Genomic DNA, 21279 nt, shown 5'->3' with positions numbered 1-21279 from the left:
AAAAAAAAAAAAGTAATGAATGAAATCTGTCAAGTATGTTTAAATCTGTGAGTTCATAATGATAGAGTATTAAACAAAACTAGTCACCTGCTAAGGATAACAAGGAACCAATTTATTCTCATGAAAACTGGGTATACCATATGAAAAAAATCAAGCATTAACCCTGCTTTCCCTATATAAACTATGCCATTAAGTTACTGAATAGTGGATGAGGAAAAGGATTTTCTTATAAAGTTATTTCAACTAAAGAATGAAATAAAAACAAAGTGATAGTATTATCATCACTTTGTAACCCCTAATGAATTAATGGATCTAGGTACTGAGCATCAGCACTGCTAACATCAACAAAAGTGAAAACTGGACATCATTAGCTGATATCTTGCCAAACTTAAATCTGGTCAAGCCTCAGATTCTTGCTGTCAATTTTGAGAAACACATTGAGCTGCATTATGAGTGCACAATGCGCAACATCCAACTGTGGGGCACTCTGTAGATCAAACAACCCAGATTTCTAACAAATAAACTGTAAGACAAAGAAAGGAATGGAAGCAGAGTCACAAACTAAAAGGTAAATGACATGGCTGGGCAGGGTGGCTCACCCCTGTAATCCCAGCACTTTGGGAGGCCAAGGCTGGGGGATCACTTGAGGTCAGGAGTTCCAGACCAGCCTGGCCAACATGGTGAAACCCCGTCTCTACTAAAAATACAAAAATTAGCCAGCCACGGTGGCATGCACCTGTAATTGCAGCTACTCAGGAGGCTGAGGCGGGAGAATCGCTTGAACCCAGGAGGTGGAGGTTGCAGTGAGCCGAGATTGTGCCACTGCACTCCAGCCTGGGTGACACAGCAAGACTCCGTCTCAAAAAAAAAAAAAAAAAAAAAAAAAGACATATAAGGTAAAAAAGGGTGTGCACGTGTGAAGAACATTAAATTAATGTGTCTAGGGATACGCATTTGGCTGATAAAACTATAAAGCTAAGAAGTAATTCCTATAAAGTCAGGACAGTGGTTGGTTATTTTTGGAGGGAGGGAGGAAGGGGCTGGTGTGGGGTTGGGCACATAGAAGGTATTCTGAGATAGCTGGTAAAGTTCTGTTTCTTGATCTGGGAGAAAGGGTTTAAATTTCCTTCAGATCAACCATTTAGAGATAGTAATTGGTGTTCACAGCAAGAACTGCTTCAAGAAAAGGATGGCAGGAGCTTGAGAAAGAAATGGCAGGTATTGAAGTGGACATAGATTCTTGAGTCCAAGGAGTGCAAAAGGTCACACGGGAAGATGCAGAGGAGCCCCATCTGCCAACTAGGTTATTCTTGGGAACGGGAAGGAAGGGAAGTGAAGAGACACTTTCATTTCATAACAAATTCACTCGGCAATATATTTTTTCAGCAAGTTTGTATTACTTTTGTTAATTTTTTCAAACATGTAAATGTTTACTTTTTAAAGGGTTTCATAATAAAAATAGAAATCTTAGTGGGGAAAGAGAGAAATCCCCATGCAGAAGAGTTCCTAACAACGTATGCAGATATTCCACCTTCAAAGCGGGACCCATAACTCCCATTCCTTAAGGGCGGGCTATATGGAGTGACTTCTTTCCAAAGAGCACAGTAGGGGAAGAGGGGATAGAAGAGAAACCAGATAAACACTACACCAGCCATGTGATCACCATCAATATCAACAGTGATAAATTATGATGACAGGATAGACCTTTGATATGATGTGATAAAAATGGCCCTTGACCTCTGTGGTCTCTCTCCCCAAGATCTCATAACCCCAGTGTAATCATGAGGAAAACATCAGAAAAATTCCACTAGAGGGGCATCCTACAATATACCTAACCAATAATCCTCAAAATTGCCAAGGTCATCAAAAACAAGAAAAGTCTGAAAAACTGTCACAGCCAAGAAAAGTCTAAGGAGACATGACAACCAAACACAATATGATATCCTGGGTGGGATCCAGAAACAGAAAAAGGACATCCAGTAAAAACTAAGGAATGTCAATACAGTGCAGGTGTAACTTAATAATAACATGTCGATATTGTTCATTAATTGTGATACACGTACCATAGTCACGTAAAAGGTTAATAACAGAAGAAATGGTTCAGATGTGAGTGAACTCTCCATACTAAGTTCTCAATTTCTTCTGTAAATCAAAACTGTTCTAAAAAATAGTCTATTTTAAATTAAAAAAAATAGAAACTCTAAAACTGGCAACCTCGCAGTATCTTTACCAAGTTTAAGTTGAGCTTGGTAAGTTTCCTGCAATAAGTCAGGGTACATGGTTTATATTCCTTTTTTTTTTTTTTTTTTTTTTTTTTTTTTGAGATGGAGTCTCACTCTGCCACCCAGACTGGAGTGCAGTGGCATGATCTCGGCTCACTGCAACCTCTGCCTCCCAGATTCAAGTGATTCTCCCATCTCAGCCTCCCTAGTAGCTGGGATTACAGGCGCCCACCACCACATCCAGCTAATTGTTGTATTTTCAGTAGAGGCGGGGTTTCACCATGTTGGCCAGGCTGGTCTTGAACTCCTGCCCTCAAGTGATCTGCCCACCTCGGCCTCCCAAAGTGCTGGGATTACAGGTGTGAGCCACTGCGCCCAGCCTATATTTCTTTCTTATGCAAATATTTTGAACCAATCAACAGACCCCCCCAGAAGACCCTCATTGACCAGTGATCTAGAGACCACACTGTGAGATCCAACAATGACTTTGGCATAGTACGCTGTACTATTTTCAGACATTCCTCAGCACAATAAAATAGGAAGCAAAAAAATATGGTATTGGTGTGAATCTGAAAATATGTATGGCAAGCTGGGGAGAGAATGTTCTTGGATAAAACACACTGGGTACCAGCCATCAGAACTGTAACAGTCCAAGCAAAAATATGCATGTATAAAATATTTTCAAAGAGGTCTCACTTCTAAACATATAATCAGATACAGGAGGCAATAACTCCTTCCACATCATCTCCTCATCTGTCATCTTCACACTGCGGATAATCACACAGCTCCTCAGTCAAGTATCTATCCAGCCCAGCTAGGAAGTCTGTTCCCTCAGATCCTCAGCACGTGATGGTAACACTACTTTACATTTATTCTTCTCTTTTTTTCAGAGACAGGGTCCTGCTATGTTGCCCAGGCTGAAGTGCAGTGGGCATTCACAGGCTCAATCGTAGCGCATTACAGCCTCAAACTCCTGGGCTCAAGCGATCTTCCTGTCTCGGCCTTCCAAGTAGCTAGGACTACAGGTGTGCCACTGAATGCAGCTTGACACTGATTCCCCTTATAACGTGACTTCACTAATGTATATTGTATTTCAATTCAAAAGTAAATTATTTAAGAGCAAGAAAAGAAAAAGGGGAAGAGAACTAATATTCGCTGTCATGTGTTTTATTTTTTTTGGAGACAGGGTCTCGCTGTCACTCAGGTTGGAGTGCTGTGGTGTGATTGTAGCTCACTGCAGCCTTGACCCCTGGGCTCAAGTGATCCTCCCACCTCAGACTCTGATAGCTGGGACTACAAGCGTGCACCACCATGCCCAGCTACGTTTTGTTTTTTTTTTTTTGAGATGGAGTCTCGCTCCATCACCCAGGCTGGAGTACAGTGGCACAATCTCGGCTCACTGCAAGCTCCATTTCCTGTGTTCACGCCATTCTCCTGCCTCAGCCTCCCAAGTAGCTGGGACTACAGGCGCCCGCCACCACGCCCAGCTAATTTTTTGTATCTTTAGTAGAGACAGGGTTTCACCGTGTTAGCCAGGATGGTCTCGATCTCCTGACCTCGTGATCCACCGTCTCAGCCTCCCAAAGTGCTGGGATTACAGACGTGAGCCACTGCGCCCAGCTAAGTTTTTTATTTTTAGTAGAGATGAGGTCTCATGACGTTGCCCAGGCTGGTATCGAACTCCTGGGCTCAAGCTTCAGCCTCCCAAAGTGCATAAGCCATCACACCTGGCCCACTGTTATGTATTTTATATGTTAAACACTGTCCAATTTTATATAAATGTGTTAACAAAAAAAAATTACTTGATTCTTCATTTCCCCAATGTGGTAGGTGTTATTACACTTATTTTACAGATGATGAATATAAAGTTCAGAAAGGTAAAGTGACTTGGGAAGACTAGAAACTCAGTGACTCGCTGAGTCATGTCTCAGTGATGCCGTGAGGTCCACGCTGTGCCTCTCACAGCCTGCTGCCCCTTCAGGCCTTCTATGTGTACACACTCCCCAGCTCCAGCTGCTGTGGAGGGAGACATTCACAGGCTTTTTTGACATGAACCAAGCTGAGTGGCTGATAAGAGGGAACCCCATGGAAGGACCTTGCTAATAATATTTTAAGACCAAAGTTTAGCCTGTCTGTGGCTCTTAAGGAATTAAAAGGAAAATAAAGAGCATGGTGAACAGTATCATTATCAAAGGGGTTCACCTCTGTACCTCACTTTGCACCACTAATCAGAATACCAGGAACTTTCTAACATGCTGTACCCATGAAAAAAATATATCTCAGATTGTAAATGATAAGAAATGGTCTTGTATGATTATATTTTTAAATGGTAACCAAAGAATTGCATTTTATATCCTTTTCTTATGAAGAGGAGAACGTTTTGACAAGCATCTTACTGTACTGCCTACCACTTACTGCATCCTTATAAACCATATGCGTATCTTACAAATCAGCAGTATTTTTCCTTCTTAATCCACACGTGTTAGATAAAAAGTGAAAAGTAGTGTTCTCAAGATTTATGTTATTTTCCTTTTAAAATGTTTATAATTTATATTGTTTGCATAAAACTAAATGAGATTCTTTTTTTGCTTCAAATAACCCAGAAAAGAAACCCAAAAATTTACAGTAATATAGTAATTTCAGCCAGAAGTATCAAAACAACACAAAACAAAAAAAACCCTAAATTGTTTTTCACACTTCTTCACTACCTAATCTAAATCTGTTATCTTAGTTACATTTCCTTGCTAGTATTTAAATATGATAACCATAGCACTTTAAGAGAATTTTATTATGGAATATTTGCCTGCTATAAAAATAAGACAAGAAGGACCAAATAGTTAAGTGTAGATTATGATCAAAGTCCTCGTTGTGGTTCTGGGCTGTCAGTGTGTTAGTATCATTCAGTAGAACCTACTGCAGCTAAGATCCAGAGCGCCTAAATGATGAGCCACCGGTTCACAACAAATCCCTACCACTCAGGTCCAGTATCTGTCCAGTTTTTCAGATGAGGCAACCCTGACACACAGACTGTAAAACAACTTATGCCAAATTTAAACACAGTTCCTGAGACAAACAGGTAACACTTCAAAATGCTATTAAAGTAGAACCGATTCTAAGAAATGAATTGCAAGAAATTGGAACCCTTGGGCAGTGCTGATGAGAAGGTTAGATGGTACAGCCACTGTGGAAAACTGTGGTGCTTCCTCAAAAATTAAATAGACAATTACTATATGATCCAGTAATTCTACTTCGAGGTACAGACCTAAAAAAAAAACAAAACTCGAAAGAAAGAATTTGAACAGAGATTTGCCCACCAATGTTCATAGCGGCATAAATCACAAGAGCCAAAAGGTTGAAACCACCCAAATGTCCATCAGTGAGTGAATGGATAAACAAATGTGGAACGTACATATATTATTCTGCCTTAAAAACACACACACACAACGAAATCCTGACACAGGCTACAACATGAATGAACCCTGAAGACATCATACTAAGTGAAATAAGCCAGTCATAAAAAGACAAATACTGTAGAAGTCCATTTATAAAAGGTACCTAGAACAGACAAATTCATAGAGACAAAAAAAGGAATGGTGGTTGCCAGGGGCTGGAAGTGGTGGAGAATGGGGAGTTATGTTTAATGGGAACAGTGTTTCAATTTGGGAGGGTACAAAAGTTCTGGAGAAGGATGGGGATGATGGTTGAATAACAATGTATACTGAATGCCACAGAACCGCACACCTTTACAGTGGTCCATTTATGTTATGTATATTTTACAATAGAAAATCATAAGTAAAAGTAATTGCTGGCATCATCTGCATTGTCCTGAAGTATATAGGTTTTAGAATTTTTTACAAAATGAAAGAACTTAATTGCAACTTTTCCAACTCTTATAAGAAAAAATATTGTGTACTTGTGTTAGAGACCACAAATTACTTAAATATCTCTTTAGAATCTTAGTGAACTTAGTGATCAACATCTAAAATTATGCAGGAAAAAAGGGAACTCTGCAATGGGAATGACCATTGTACCTGATTAGCTATCATTTTATAATCAAAAGTTCTATATGATCAAACAATAAACATTGCTCCTCATCATAAAAAAGATATAAGTCTACACAATATCACTGAATACTCACAATTCACTCACTGTTTCCAGTACAAAGCCATGGCATTCAACTCATGGCCTGAATAACAAGGGAGGAGGAAAAGATCTACCCCAATTTTTCTTTCTGTTTCAAAGATTTTCTAATTTACCTAATATCCTATTCTCATATAATAGGGCTGTTGAAAGGCTTCTCTTTGGCTTCACTGTTTTCCTCTACTTGAACTTTACAAAGGAGATAAATGCTTCAGACATAACCTTGATTACACCATGACTCGGCTTGGTAATGTCAGTTGCAAGTTTGTTGGTCTAAGGGTTAGAATAATTTGTAAATAACAGTAAATGTTTCTATTGTGTTTCCAGAATTTATAAAGTTGACATAGCATGGAAAGCTAAGAGGATTAAAAATCCATTAAAACAGTCACTAACATATGAAGAAGAAACACTCACAAACCTTCTTGAGAAGACACAATGGGTGGCAGGTAATCAGGAATGTATTCTTTTCTTTCCTCTGCATCTTTACTTCCAGGTTGAGGAAACTGAAGTACATTGTTCTTGCTAACAGGAAATGACGGAATTTGGTGTGGGAAGGTGACAGGCTCAATGTTGTGAATATAGTCTTCTAGTTCATGTAGACTAACCCCCATCAGCTGGAAAGCTTCACCAACATCATCCAAAATTGGGTCTGTTCGGCCATCTGAAACAAAGTCAAAAGCAAATCAAATTATTTGAAGAAATCCCATGAATATATTTTTAAATATTAAGAAAAAGTAGTAAGTAAATATGCAGCTCAGAATCAAACATTTTAACTTAGTTATTGGAAAGAATTTAATAGATTTTAAATAGAGTGTCACAGAATCATGTTTAAGCTGATTATTAAAGTCAAGTTTAAATATGATCAGACAACTAGCCAGAACACCACAGAAAAATCACACTCACGATCAGCTACTATAGAACAAATTTCAAAGTAGTTTACAGATGATCAAAAGCATCTGGAACAGTGCCTGACACACAGAAAATGCCCCAAAAATAATAAATAATAATAATAACATAGTGTTTGTCTTTTTTTTTTTTTTTAAAGAGATGGCATCTTGGCTGGGCGCGGTGACTCACGCCTGTAATCCCAGCACTGAGAGGCCGAGGCGGGCGGATCACAAGGTAAGAGTTTGAGACCAGCCTGGTCAACACAGTGAAACCCCGTCTCTACTAAAAATACAAAAATTAGCCGGGCGTGGTGGCGCACGCCTATAATCCCAGCTACTCAGGGGGCTGAGGCAGGAGAATTGCTCGAACCCGGGAGGCGGAGGTTGTAGTGAGCCCAGATCGCGCCACTACACTCTAGCCTGGGCAACAGAGCAAAACTCCATCTCAGAAAAAAAAAAAAAGAGAGATGGCATCTTGCTTGTCGCCCAGGCTGAGGTGCAGTGGTGTGATCACAGCTCCTTGCCGCCTCAAACTTCTAGGCTCAAGCAATCTTCCCCTCTCAGTCTCCTGAGTAGCTGGGACTATAAGCACATGCCACCATGCCTGGGTAATTTTTTTTTTTTTAATTTTGTAGAGATGAGTTCTTGCTATGTTGCTCAGGCTGGTTTTGAACTCCTGGCCTCAAGCAATCCTCCTGCCTCTGCCTCCCAAAGTGGTGGGATAACAGGCATGAGCCAATGTGCCTGGACTGTTTTTTTTTTTAAATCATCAAATAAGTAGTGTGCTGTGCTGACAAAGTCAATGTTGGTTACATTCCCTCTGTTGTTCCCTGTTGCCTCTGCAGAATCTTAAACAGTGGCTGGCACACAGCTGGCACTCAATAAATACCTACTGAATGAATTATACCATTAAATGAATTTTTAAAATCTAAGAATATTTACAAAGAAGGCTTAGATCATAAAAGTTTGGTTTTTGTTTGTTTTCTGAGACAGGGTCTCACTCTGCTGCCCAGGCTGGAGTGCAGAAGGGCAACCATGACTCACTGCAACCTTAACTTCCCAGGCTCAAGCCATCCTCCTACCTTTGCCTTCTGAGTAGCTGGGACTACCAGTGCACCACCAACATGCCTAGCCATAAAGGTAATTTATCTATAAATTTTCAAATGTAATTAGAAAACACCACATAAAACAGAAATAAAAAAAAGATTAAAAGTTAGATATAGAGATTTTTTCTTTACAAAAGCAAGTTTTTCTTATGCCTATTCTTAGCAGAGCTTAAGGTCTCTACATCTTTAAAAATGTCTATGAAAATTCCATTTTCCGATTTTCAATAGCCTAAAGGATTTAACTGAAATCCTGACTTTTTAACTGAAATCCTGAAATTTGATCACTTCAAACTCAGTATGTCTGAAATTAAATCACACTGTAAAATGAAAAAGAATCCAAATATTGCTAGAATTGGACGCATGTGTAGTAATGCATACAGAAACGTCTGGAAGGATATTCAGACAATGGTTAACAGTTCAAGGGGATGGAAGCTGCAGTAGAGGGGAGGGCTGTGGTGGAAGCAGGAGACTGACTTCTAACTCCACATACTTCTGCAGTCTTTGATTTTTTTTTTCTATAAGTATGGGTTACTTCTGTGATGTATAAAAAAAAGAAAACAAATAAAACGAATACTCTTCTTCTTACTGAATGTAAACAGGCATTTCAACTCTTCTATTCCTATTAAAGCTATTATTACTCTCTCAGTCTAAAAAATATAATAATCTTAAATTCCTTCATATGCTTTGTAGCCTCAAACCAAAACCTGGTAGTTTCTAACCCTGTCCCTATCCCCTTCAGCCACCTTTTTTTTTTTTTAACCATGACTTCAGATTTTTTTCCTTTCTCTCTATTCTTACTGTCACTGTCTCAGTATAATCTCAAGTTCTGCCCGCTTCAATCTCTTGTGCACATCACTGTCAGTACAATTTTCTTAAAATACCACTTTAATCATACTATTCCCCTACTTAGAAGTATGCAATGTTTTCTACTACATGTTTTAATTCTTTTGTCCAGCTTTTAAGTCCTTCCATAACCTGATTTCACTCTGTTGAACATTTTCCTCAGACACCCTTGGAATGAACTAGCAACATAGGGAGCTGAACACCTTACTGGTACTTTTATTATGCTTAATCTCACCTGGACAGCTTAGTTTATGTGATTCTCTAACCTGGAATACTCTATACCTTATACAACCATACTTCATAGCTCAACTCAAATCTTATCTTTTCTATGAGGTAATCCTACCCCAGAATCCATAGCCTACAGCCATCTGTCCTCTTATCCCTTTTACGTTTAGTCCCTGTACCATGCAAAAAAAATATTACAGTACTAGTGTTGAAGAGTCAGTCTGAAAGATTTAGCACCTGCTTTCAGTACATGCCAACATATTTAATACATAATGTGACACCAACAGAGACATCTGCCCTTGAATGCTTGGAGAAATGGTTACCCTAAGGCAATTCTGAAGTTCACTATTTGTTCATTATTTGAATTAATGGTAACTTCTAATACTTGCTTTAACTTGAGAACATTTCTTTTAGAAGAAACAAACACCATCAGTTTGTTGTTTCTTGACATTCTGGCACTCTTGAACACACCTTATGGTCAGGGATTGTATCTTAGTAATTTTATGTCTCCAATGCCTAGTACAGGGGTTGGTTCATAAGTGGTGCTCAGTAAGTGTTTGTTAAAACAACAGAAAGGATTTAAAGGAGTGGAATACAAGATTCCATAGTGGTAACTTGGAGCTACAGAATTCGATTTTAGAATAAGGCTGGTATAGAAAAAAGAATCTAAAAATATCTAATAAGTATATCAAAATTAGCATTAAAAAAAAGTCACCAAATCACGATGGGGAATAATGAACCTGACAATCTTATTCTCACTGAAACCAAGAAACTGGCTATGGAAATCAGGTAATTAGGAACAAGGTTTACACTGAAGAGCTGCAGTGACCCCTGGATGACTTTGGAATACCTAGTCACATGGAGTGCCAACTCCCTTTTGTTTTGTATAAATGGCAGGAAAGGTAACTATGTATTCAGGAGACATTTTGAATATCTAAAGATACATGGTAGCAAACACAATCTGGACTATGCCTATCCTAGCCTATCCTATCCTATCAGTAACAGTACACTCAAGGACCACTGTGGCGGAGGCCAGAGGAAAAAGAAACAAAAGGCAGAAGAGTAGTCAGCTGGTGATGTACTTTCAAGATAAAAACGCACGCATATTACTTTGTGGTTCCACATTCAGATGTATCAGTGAGCTGGGCATGGTGGCTCACGCCTGTAATCCCAGCACTTTGAAATGCTGAGGCAGGAGGATCACTCCAGCCCAGGAGTTTGACACCAGCCTGAGCAATATAACCAGACCACATCTCTACAAAAAATAAAAAAATTAGCCAGGCATGGTGGCGTATCCCTGTAGTCCCAGCTACTTGGAAGGCTGAGGCGGGAGGATCACTTGAGCCCTGAAGTTCGAGGCTATAGAGAGCTAAGATCGCACCACTGCACTCCACGTTGGGCGACAGAGTGAGACCCTGTCTCAAAAGAAGAAGAGTAATAGAAGTATCAGTGAAATCAAGCATTCAAAACATACACATTTTTGGAACTCAATATGTAAAGTCAATAAGTGGCTTTTAAGGTAGTGGTTTATCAGTTCATACATTTATTCAACAAATATTTCTCAGGTGCCTATTATATAATGGCCCTACAGGTTACAGAATACAAATATAATCAATTTTTCTCCTGGAGAGGGGAAAGAGACATACACAGGTGATTACAAAACAAGATGACAAATAATATGAAAGAAATATGCACAGAATTATGAAAGCAGATAACATGAGTTCCCCAGAGCAAGTGATAAGTGCATCTCAAAATAAAAGTAGTACTATTGGTGGGCCATGGGCAAAGGACACTCTAGGTAAGAAACAGCACGCATGTAGGAATGGACAGCTTAAAACATTTTGGAAAAGGCAGGTAGCTCAGCGTGGTCGCAGATTAGCATGGCAGGCTGGCAAAAGATAAGCAAAATGCTAGCTCACAAAGGGAACTATGTACTGCTAAGAGTTTAGATTTCTAGCCTGTAACCAACGAAGTATAGTTAAAATGTTTTTAAGAATAATGACAGGATCAGATCTGTGCTATGGACAGATTATTTTGGCAGCCCTGTGGAAGCTGGAACGAAACTTGGGGCCTAAGAAATACAGCGTGTGTCTGTGAGTCTCAATTTTTCAGTATAGGAACCACTTTAACAAAACAAAATATCCTATGAAACACTTCATTCAGTTCTCCAGCTTACCACCTTAAACATCATGACTTGAAACTAAAATGAGTGGTAGTTTCCTCTCCTCAACAAACACACATGCAATGCTTCACATCAACAAGATAATGTGGAGCTTCTATTAAAATATTCCATTCCTTCCATTAAATTATTAAATACCACTAGCTATAGATATTACCAGACATTCACTTAAAACCCATAAGTACTGTAGCCCAGATTACCTGGAGAATCTTGTCAACTGCCCACGGTCCCTCTATCCTACTTCGATAACCACTGACATCTCACTGGTAACCGAGACGTAAGTGAAAGTACATCTAATCAGCGAAAGTGACAAAGTCAGCCTTGGAAAAACAGTAAATGGAGATGTCGTTCACGAAACGAACAGATACAGGAAGACGAGGCAGTGTCCCTAACGGAGCAGAGCTGTCAACGAGTCTCTATAGTTAGGAGCTCAGGAATGGCCAGTCTTGTAAGAAACGGCCGGTAGACGGAGCGCCTGTGACAACTAGTTGTAGTAGTTTGCGGGCAAGGGAGAAAAAGGACCGAGGTAAAAGAGGGTGTAGGGCACGCTGGGGGTGGATCTACCCGCAGCAAACAGGAGACAATGAGAGAGATCCAGAAACATTTCAGAGCGGAGGAGCGGTAGGAGGGTGTGGAGCTGGGAGCGAAGACCCGGCTCCCGGGCTGGTGGCGGGAAGTTAGCGGATGAGGAAGAGGCACCCGAAGGATGACTAGAGTTTGCAGGGGCAGTGGAAGCCCAGGGACGTGGGAGGCCGAGGAGACAGCAGATCTCGAGGCGGGGTGCGGGATGCACACCCCGGGGACGCGGAGAGACAGGGAGAGCGGAGGTGTCACCCTTGACTTGCCGGGGCAGCCCTCCCGCACCCAGCCCGGTACTCACAGAGCTCAGAGTACCGATGGCAGCCCCGGCCCAGCTGCTGCAGATAGCGCTGCAGCACGTCCGTGAGGAGGTGGCAGGCGCTGAGCTGCACCGAGTCCCAGCCCAGCGCCTGGCAGATCTGCGCCACCGAGACCCTCAACAACGACCTGGAGTAACTCTCGCACATCCCGCTGCGTGGACGCCACCGCAGCCCTTGCTGCCACTGCTCTCCAGCCCCGCCGCCAGACCTTAGCAGGGTCCCCGATTCATCCTCTAGGGCTTTCGCGGCGGGGAAATGGTCCCCCGGACCCCCGGCGACCACCTCAAAGCCCCAGCAGCACGGAGCGCGCCAGCCTGAGAGCCGCCATTTTGGACTCGCTCCGCCTCCCGCTGGACGGCCGCCGGGGCGAGGCAGCATGAGCCGAATGCCGAGCGCGGCGATGAGAAAGCTCCGCCCCTTGGGAGCGGAGCGATTCCTCGGGATCGCCTCTGAGGCCTGGAAGCCGGCCGGAAGCGGGCGTGGGGCGCGCAGGTGGAGGAGGCGCCCGGGGCGGCAGGTACTGGGGCGCTCACCTGGGGGACAGCGGTGACGAAAACGCCAGTGTTTTAGAGGCAAACGAGGGATCTGGGAATACGACATTGACAGGTTAGAGAGTTAGCATTAATAACTGAGACAGAGTTAGTCATATTAGAGGGTTATGTGCTAGAGAGAAGTTTGGGGCGTGGGAACTTACGGAGCTCGTCAAACGCAGACCTGCGCTGGTCTTAGCGCTGCTAAAAATCTGTGTATTGAGCTGCTTGCCACTGCAAAGATTAAATAAAGTCCAAGCTGTTCTGCATGCCCTTCACAGCCCTTCGCAATAGGGCAGGAACTAGGAGGAGGACTCTGTGCCAAATTAATGGGGGCCCCAAAAAACTCAGTCATCAAGATCGATAATCTTTTAACAGTTTTTTTAAAAAATCCAAATCCATGCCATGACATGACTCACTCATGTCATTCTAATCCCAGCCCTGGTTCCAATAAACCCTTTTTTTTTTTTAAAACCAGGTAAGCTGCCCGTGGGCTGTAGTGTGCGATTTGCGCATCGCGGCTGTGACCTATCAGGGGATGGGGACCTCGGCTGCCTACAGAGGCCAAACCAGAGCCTTAAACCGGTGTCGCAGGCCGAGTGTCCTGGGAACGGTTGCCTACCCCAGAGCCTTCTCCCAGCTCCAGCCAAGTATTGCCAGAAATCGGGATTTAGGGATAAATATCTTGATTTTCAAATACAGAATTGGGAACACATCTCAAAAGCCAAACTGATCCCACGGTTAGTCTAGATTCAGCCTGCAGGTCGCCCAATTGTAGTGGCTGAACTATGCGGTTTCTTAAATATGCCCTTTTGTACCTATCACAGTGTATTTAGTTTATGTGCTCCTCCAATAAATTGCGAGTTTATGAGTGGCTCTATATTCCTCCTACAGGGACTATTCCAGAACTTTGAACATGATATTCACATTTTTGAAAGTCTGGGAAACTCAATAATAGAACTGAAATTATAGTTCTTCAGCTAAATGACGATCTGCAGAGAAGCAAGGTACTAGAGGGCAAGGTGCCTGTATTTACTCCATGGACACTCTGTCCCCAAGTTATCAGGAACATTGTTTTGCTAAATCTATGAGACATTTTTCAGTCCTAGCCTTACTTGATTATTTTGTAGCTATTTGATAATGTTGAACGCTTCTGTAACATTGAAACTCTTGTGCCTTGGATTTCACAAATCTGTCTCCCTACCACCGCCACCCTGGATGTTTGTTCCTCTTCATTTGCCTTTCTGTGTATAGGGGAGGGGATTTTATTTCGGAAAATTTCAAACCTACAGAAAAGTTTAAACAAAATCATAGACTCAAGTGTACACTTCATCTAGATTTACCAATTGTTAACATTTTGCCAATTTACTATATCTTTTGTATTTATATATGCACACAGGTTTTTTTTTTCCAGCAGTTTGAAAATAAGCTGCAAAGTTCATGACACTTAACCCCACACCTCAACATGTATCATCCCAAAACAAGAACATTCTCCCACATAACTATACACAAGATCACAAGTCACAGGCTTGGTTCCCCAGGAAGTCAACTCTGAAATAGAGATGAGCCTGCAGAAAGTTCGTTGAGGAATCCTCCTGGGACTTGGGGGAAGGAGTGAAAGCCAGGGTGCAGTGAATTCCTTGGCAAGGAAAGCCTCAGCCAAGCCAATGCCATAGTGTGCAGAAGCTGGAGTGGCCCTTCAGAGCCTCCCTGAATCCAAACAAAAAGGCTGGACCTTTATATTCCCATGCGAACAGGTCACTGCATGAGGGCTACCTGGGAAAGTGTGTGTGCTCTCAGGCAAAGGAACTCTGCAGCAGAGTCCATTAAATTCCAAGGACAGCTGAAGTCCTTCAGTCCTGAGGGGGCTCTGAGCAGTGGATTAGAGCATTCATCAGAGTTCATCTATTTTACCCTCAGAGACACTTCTTGGTTTGAGGAACAGATCCTCCAGGATTCTGGAGGGGGTCCTTTCCCTGGGGAAAACATTAAAGAGGAAGGTCAGGAGACAAATTAGAGCCCCGACTGCTGCAGCCAGGCCTCAGCTGATACTCAATATTCTCCTCCTCAGGCCTACATTTCTCTCTCTTCTGGTCTCAGTAGTTTACTTGGTGGCATGATGCAGACCCTCGTGTGCAGGTCTGAGCCCCTGGTTTCCAGGCCCTTTTCAGACTGTGGCTGCTGAACTCGTCCTTGTACCATCAGAATTGCGGAAGAGAATACCCAAAATTGGGCAAGAGGTACCCAAACAGACCATCTGGAAACCAAACACTCCACCTTGCCTGCCACTCTGTAATGGGAGCCCATCCCCCTCCTAAAGATGACTCCTCTCTTAGCTGCAGTCTCAGTGGAAGTGCCCAGGCAGCAACTGGAGCTACTGTTTCAATGTTTCAATGCTAGGTCCTCTGGTGAAGGCATTCCCCGTTTTGGAAATGGGATCTGTAAACCGGGAGAACTCAGAGTGGCAGGACAGGAAGAACAATTTCCCAGGTGGGTCCCTGGGAGTGATGTAGGTGGAGAAACCCTAGTCTCCACCCTGTGTCATCTACTTATTGGGAACCCAGCATCACAGAAGTCATTGACTTGGTGGGGCACAGTGGCTCATGCCTGTAATCTCAATACTTTGGGAGGCCAAGGCAGGTAGATGGCTTGAGGCCAGGAGTTCAAGACAAGCCTTAGCAGCATCGTGAAACCCCATCTCTACAAAAAAATATAGATATATTTATATATATATATATACATGTGTATATATATATATAAATATATATACATGTATATATACATGTGTGTATATATATACATGTATATATATACGTGTGTATATATATACATGTATATATACGTGTGTATATATATACATGTATATATACACACGTGTATATATAAATATATATATACACGTGTATATATATACACATATATAAATACATATATACATATATACACACATATACATATATACACACGTATATACATATATACACACACATATATACATATATACACATACCTACACATATATACACATATATACACACATATATATACACATATATACACATATATATATACACATATACACATATACATATATACACACATATATACATATATACACACACATATATATACACATATATATACACACATATATATATACACACATATATATATATACACACACATATATATATAAAGAAATTAGCCCCAGCTACTCAGGAGGCAGAGGCCAGAAGATAACTTGAGCCCAGGAGTTTGAGGCTATGGCGAGCTATGATCGAGCCACTGCACTCCAGCCTGGGCAACAGTGAGACCCTGTCTCTACAAAAAGAAAAAAGGTCGTTGGCTTAAAGAGTGCACAGCAGCCTAGGGGATCAGGCCAATCCTCAGAAGGTATTGCCTGTGTGCTGGTGCTTTCACTGTGCCTAAAAAAGGCTGTTCCATTGCTCTGCCAGGCTGACAGCGTCTGAGTGGTGTGGTGTGTGATATGACCAGTGAGTTTCATAGCCTTATGCCCACTCCCACATCTCCTGTATTGTAATGGGCCCCTTAGGCTGACATAGCGTGATATGGGAACCCAGTGGCTCAAACAAGGTGAGCAGGAAAGGCAAATCCATACTCAGAATATATATCTATTTCTTATCACAATGAATGTTTACCCTCGTTATCACATGACTGACTAGGAATTGTGGCTCACAGCCTCTGTCCAGCATCATGAGAGAGCATGGTACCACATATTGCTAGCCTGAGAAAAGATCAAAATTCAAAGTGTGGTTTCTACTGAATGCATATTGCATTTGCACCATCGCAAAGTTGAAAATCATAAATTAAACCATCGTTAAGTTGGGGACCGTCTGTGTATGATGACACAGGGTGAGAGAATTAACGTAGCTCTAGGACAAGACCAAAATGTATACTGTTGTCTGTTTCAGCTGAATAGAAACTATTTCTCATCCTTTCTGTTTGGGATGGAAAAGACAACTTTCACCAGCCAATGACCACATGCCATATGCTTGAGACAATGTTTATCTGTTCTAGCAAAGACACCACATCTGGCACAGCTACTACAACCAGGGTTACTACTTGGCTAAGTTTACAACAGTTCACTCTCACCCTTCAAGATGCATCTCATATTTGCAGGAGCCAGACTGTCAGATGAAATGAAAATATAGTGACCCACTGCCTCAGCATCCTTTAGGTCATGATTTCTGCCCACCCCGCCCCAGCTGCAGGGGAAGTTTCAAAGTCATCTCCTCAGCCCTCCCATGCCCAAAGTTCTTACCCATGGGCCAAAGAGCCAGTGTAGGGGTTGTGCCAACATCCCAGTATGTCTGTTCCAGTGACACATTCAGGAATCAGGGAATTGGCCACTGAGTGGGTCTAAGTGTGAGCTGAGCCTGGGCCGAGACTCCAGGTGCCACGTGGCCTCAGATGCCCCCACTCTGACAAGGGACTCGCGATGACTCTGCGTCTCCTGGTTTCATTCTCAGCTTCCTTAAAATGTGTGGGTTTCCCTTTCCCCAGTGGACAGTTACCTGAGTAATGGCCGTAGGTTCTTTTGGAAAAGGAGTGGGGGGATCATTACCTTCGCCGTTTGGTGCTGCAGCATTCTTCTTCCTGAAGGCTCAGCCTCTTCTTCAGTCAATAGGGTTTCAGTCTGAAAGCTGGCTTGGATCCAGGAACGGGGCATGGAATCATGACTGGTTATGGCGGTATCTGCCCTCACCCCCTGACTACCCATCCTTGAATTATTTTGATGGACCAGATTGAGTAGCCCACATGTTGGCGTCCATCCATTTCGCCCAGGAACCCCTTATTCTATGAACCATCCCCGTAACTCACCACGTAAGCCCACACCCCTCTGATTGCTCTCACGCATAATTGCATTCACTTGGCTTCAGACTGCTAAACAGTTAAGTATTGCCACCTGGTTTCTATTATTTTTCAGGTCCCGTGAGCTCCGTATTTCTCAAATATCTGGTACATTCATACGTTGTCCCAGCTTGCTTCCACTGTTATACCACCCTGCTCACCCCCTGGTGGAAGTTTTAAGACTTGCATATTCAGGAGCTGCTACCTTGCGTCAGGTAGCACCTCTGTGCTCCATCCACCACCCATACTGAAGTCCTCACTGCCAGCCAGTGGGGGAATCCAGCTCCAAAATCCCATCTTTGCATCTGCTCTCTTAGACCCCTCTGGCACCAAATGTCCCAAGTTGGACTCCCCAGGAGGCTGTCTCTGAGATGAAGATTAACCTCAGAGGAGGGCTCTTGGGGTCACTGCCTGGCAGAGAGAAGAGGAGGGCAGGCAGGAAGCAGGACTAGGGAAGGGCAGTGTTGAGAAGGAGGGGCTTGGGGAGGGGAAGGGATGGGGAGAGGTTGAGGAGGAAAGGTGGAAGGGAGAGGAAGGGGGATGGGAAAGGGGGGGACGGGAAAGGGGAGAGAGCAGGACTGGGATAGGGAGACATTGGGCTGCAGCTCACAAAGGCCTCAATCAAGCCCACAGAGAGCTGTAAGGCTGGAATGGCCCTTTGCAGTGTCCTGAGCCAAGCAGGGGGTCTTTATACTCTCATACTGATCAGACACTGGATGTGGGTGCTTCCAGAGAGGGCCATGACCTTGGGCAAGGCGATCTCCAGCTGAGGCAATTCCAACGAGGGTTGGCAGCTGGGGGCTGTGTGCTTCCACCATTCCCAGTGGAAGGTCCTTCTGAAGGGGGATTTGGATGGTGCATCACAGCTCCCACCACCCCATAATACCATGATCATACTCAGCAAACTAAGATTGACACAATAATATCCCACAAAATAAAGTGCATGTTCAGATTTTCCCATCGTCCCCAAATGCCTTTTATGGCTTTAAATTTTATTTATTTATTTCTTTTTTGAGACGGAGTTTTTTGCTCTTGTTGCCCAGGCTGGAGTGCAATGGCGAGATCTTGGCTCACTGCAACCTCCGCCTCTCGGGTTCAAGCAATTCTCCTGTCTCAGCCTCCCAAGTAGCTGGGATTATAGGCGTGCACCACCACGTCTGGCTAATTTTTGTCTTTTTAGTAGAGATGGGGTTTCACCATGTTGGCCGGGCTGGTCTGTAACTCCCGCCTGCCTTGGCCTCTCAAAGTTCTGGGATTACAAGGCATGAGCCACTGCATCCAGCACGGATTCTTTTCTTTAGCTGGTGTGTCATGATCCATTACCTTCGTGATTCTCTTGCTGCTTAAATTGTCCCGTATTTGGCCAGTGGGAGCCCTTTCCAGCTGGCCACTGTAGTCTTGTACTGTGTCACCATCATTCATGGAGGACTTGCTACTTGGTGCTAGTAGATTTTCCAGGCTCACCGTGTGCTTCCCTTGCTGTAAGCTTAGAAGTAGCCATCTCTCTGAGGAGCCCTGGTTCTTCTTAGAAAGGAATATTATTTAGAACCCAGATGTGTGCTAGCTGACCTTCATTACTACAGGGAAATCATTGCTTCAGGGCCCTTGTAGTGGAAAGAACTAAAAAATATGTATCTTTTTTTTTTGAGATGGGAGTCTCGCTCTGTCACCCAGGCTGGAGTGCAATGGCTGGTCTCGGCTCACCACAACCTCTGCCTCCTGGGTTCAAGCGATTCTCCTGCCTCAGTCTCCCAAGTAGCTGGGATTACAGGCGCGCGCCACCTAGCCCGGCTAATTTTTTGTATTTTTAGTACAGATGGGGTTTCACCATGTTGGCCAGGCTGGTCTCTAACTCCGGACCTCAGGTGATCCGCCCACCTCGGCCTCCTAAAGTGCTGGGATTACAGGTGTGAGCCACTGCACCCAGCAATATGTGTACTTTTGAAGTGCAAAGTACACACAGATGCCTCTAATTCAAGTCTAAAATTACATATCCCTTTCCTCCTCCCATGTCCTATTTGCATATCCTGTCTCTCCCAAAGTGAGAAACCTGGCTTCAATATCAAAGATTTATCCTGCAATGTCTTTGCCTTTTATTACTTTTTTTTTCTTTTTCTTTTTTTTTTTTTTTTTGAGACGGAGTCTTGCTCTGTTACCCAAGCTGGAGTGAAGTGGTACGATCTCAGCTCACTGCAACCTCTGCCTCCCGGGTTCAAGCGATTCTCCTGCCTCAGCCTCCCAAATAGCTGGGATTACAGGCACGTACCATCATGCCCGGTCATAGCTCACTGCAGCCTCGACCTCCCAGGTTCAAGCAATCCTTCTACCTCAGGCTCCTGAGTAGCTGGGACCACAGGCACATGTCACCATGCCTGGCTCATTTTTGTCTTTTTTGTAGAGACGGGTTTTGCTATATTGCCGAGGCTGGTCTCAAGCGATTTGCCCACCTCGGCCTCCCAAACTGCTGGGATTACAGGCATGAGCCGCCATGCCTGGGAGCTTTTGTCTGCTTTTACAGTGTTTGTTCTTTTCATAGGATTCACCTCAGTGGTTTCATCATTAGCTGTGTAAAGATGACTCCTTAACATAACACTTTATCTCGGATTGTTCCTGAGTGCCAGTTCCTAGTGCGTAGCTAACTGCATCTAATGACTAATGTCTGCTTGGATGTCCAATATATAACTCAAATGTAATTAATGTTTGAGGGATGTCCAAAACTAAAATCATCTATTCTTTGCTGTATACTTTGTGGGGGTGGAGGCAGGATCTATGTTCATCTCATTCACTAGTAAATAGTACCTAGCAGTTAGTCATATTTCAATAATGCCTTTTAGCACAATTCATCTTGCAATGATACAGAGAGTGGATTAGAGCACAACTCCGTGAATATATGAAAAACCACTGAGTGGTAGAATTTAGAAGGGTGAATTTCATGGCATGTGGATGATGTCTCAGTGAAGCCACTATTTGAAGACAGTGACTAGAAGTGAACAGTGGAGGCCAGGAATCAGGAACCTGTTCAGGAGCAGGAGTGGCAGAAATGGAGAGCAGCCGCTTCTTTAGCAGTGAGACTGCACACAGCTTAGTGGGGCACGAGATCTGTAGAATGAAATTTCTTCCTGAGATCAGAACTCAGACTCATCCAAGAGGACTGATCCTTGTCATTCTGTCTTGGTGGACGAGGAAAAGAACCAAGAGCAATGTGGGAAAGGCAAGTACTGGGGCGTAGCAGTCAGTGCTGACGAGGGTTACAGTTGAAGACCAGTGAGCCCAACTTCAGCCAATGGCAGCACTTTTTCTTCAGTTGGTGCCAGGAGTAGCTCAGTGACTGCACAGTTCTTAAGCTTCATTTACAGAGTTTTGAATAATGATAATA

General features: G+C 43.1%; 1 protein-coding gene and 1 long non-coding RNA gene across 3 annotated transcripts in view; one reads left to right on the top strand and one right to left on the bottom strand.

The window, feature by feature from the left end:
• Positions 1-12863, bottom strand: part of TAF3 (TATA-box binding protein associated factor 3) — a 204955-nt gene extending 192092 nt beyond the window's left edge. The window contains exons 1-2 of one of the 2 annotated variants that reach the window (XM_055296475.2): positions 12483-12863; positions 6781-7023 (exon numbers count right to left, since the gene is read on the bottom strand). In XM_055296475.2, coding sequence (XP_055152450.1) covers positions 6781-7023; positions 12483-12648 — 409 coding nt within the window. In that variant the 5' untranslated portion in view covers positions 12649-12863. The remainder of the gene's footprint in view (positions 1-6780; positions 7024-12482) is intronic. The other variant, XM_055296476.2, reaches the window with a different exon arrangement.
• Positions 12864-12983: 120 nt separating this feature from the next.
• Positions 12984-21279, top strand: part of LOC129491867 (uncharacterized) — a 19734-nt gene continuing 11438 nt past the window's right edge. The window contains exons 1-2 of the long non-coding RNA XR_008660644.2: positions 12984-13107; positions 13926-14038. This is a non-coding gene — a long non-coding RNA (uncharacterized lncRNA). The remainder of the gene's footprint in view (positions 13108-13925; positions 14039-21279) is intronic.

The sequence above is a fragment of the Symphalangus syndactylus genome, chromosome 10, assembly GCF_028878055.3.
Source record: "Symphalangus syndactylus isolate Jambi chromosome 10, NHGRI_mSymSyn1-v2.1_pri, whole genome shotgun sequence".
In the NCBI taxonomy this organism is placed as follows: domain Eukaryota; kingdom Metazoa; phylum Chordata; class Mammalia; order Primates; family Hylobatidae; genus Symphalangus; species Symphalangus syndactylus.
Note: the sequence above shows the minus strand (reverse complement) of the source record. Positions and strands in the feature narration are given on the sequence as shown.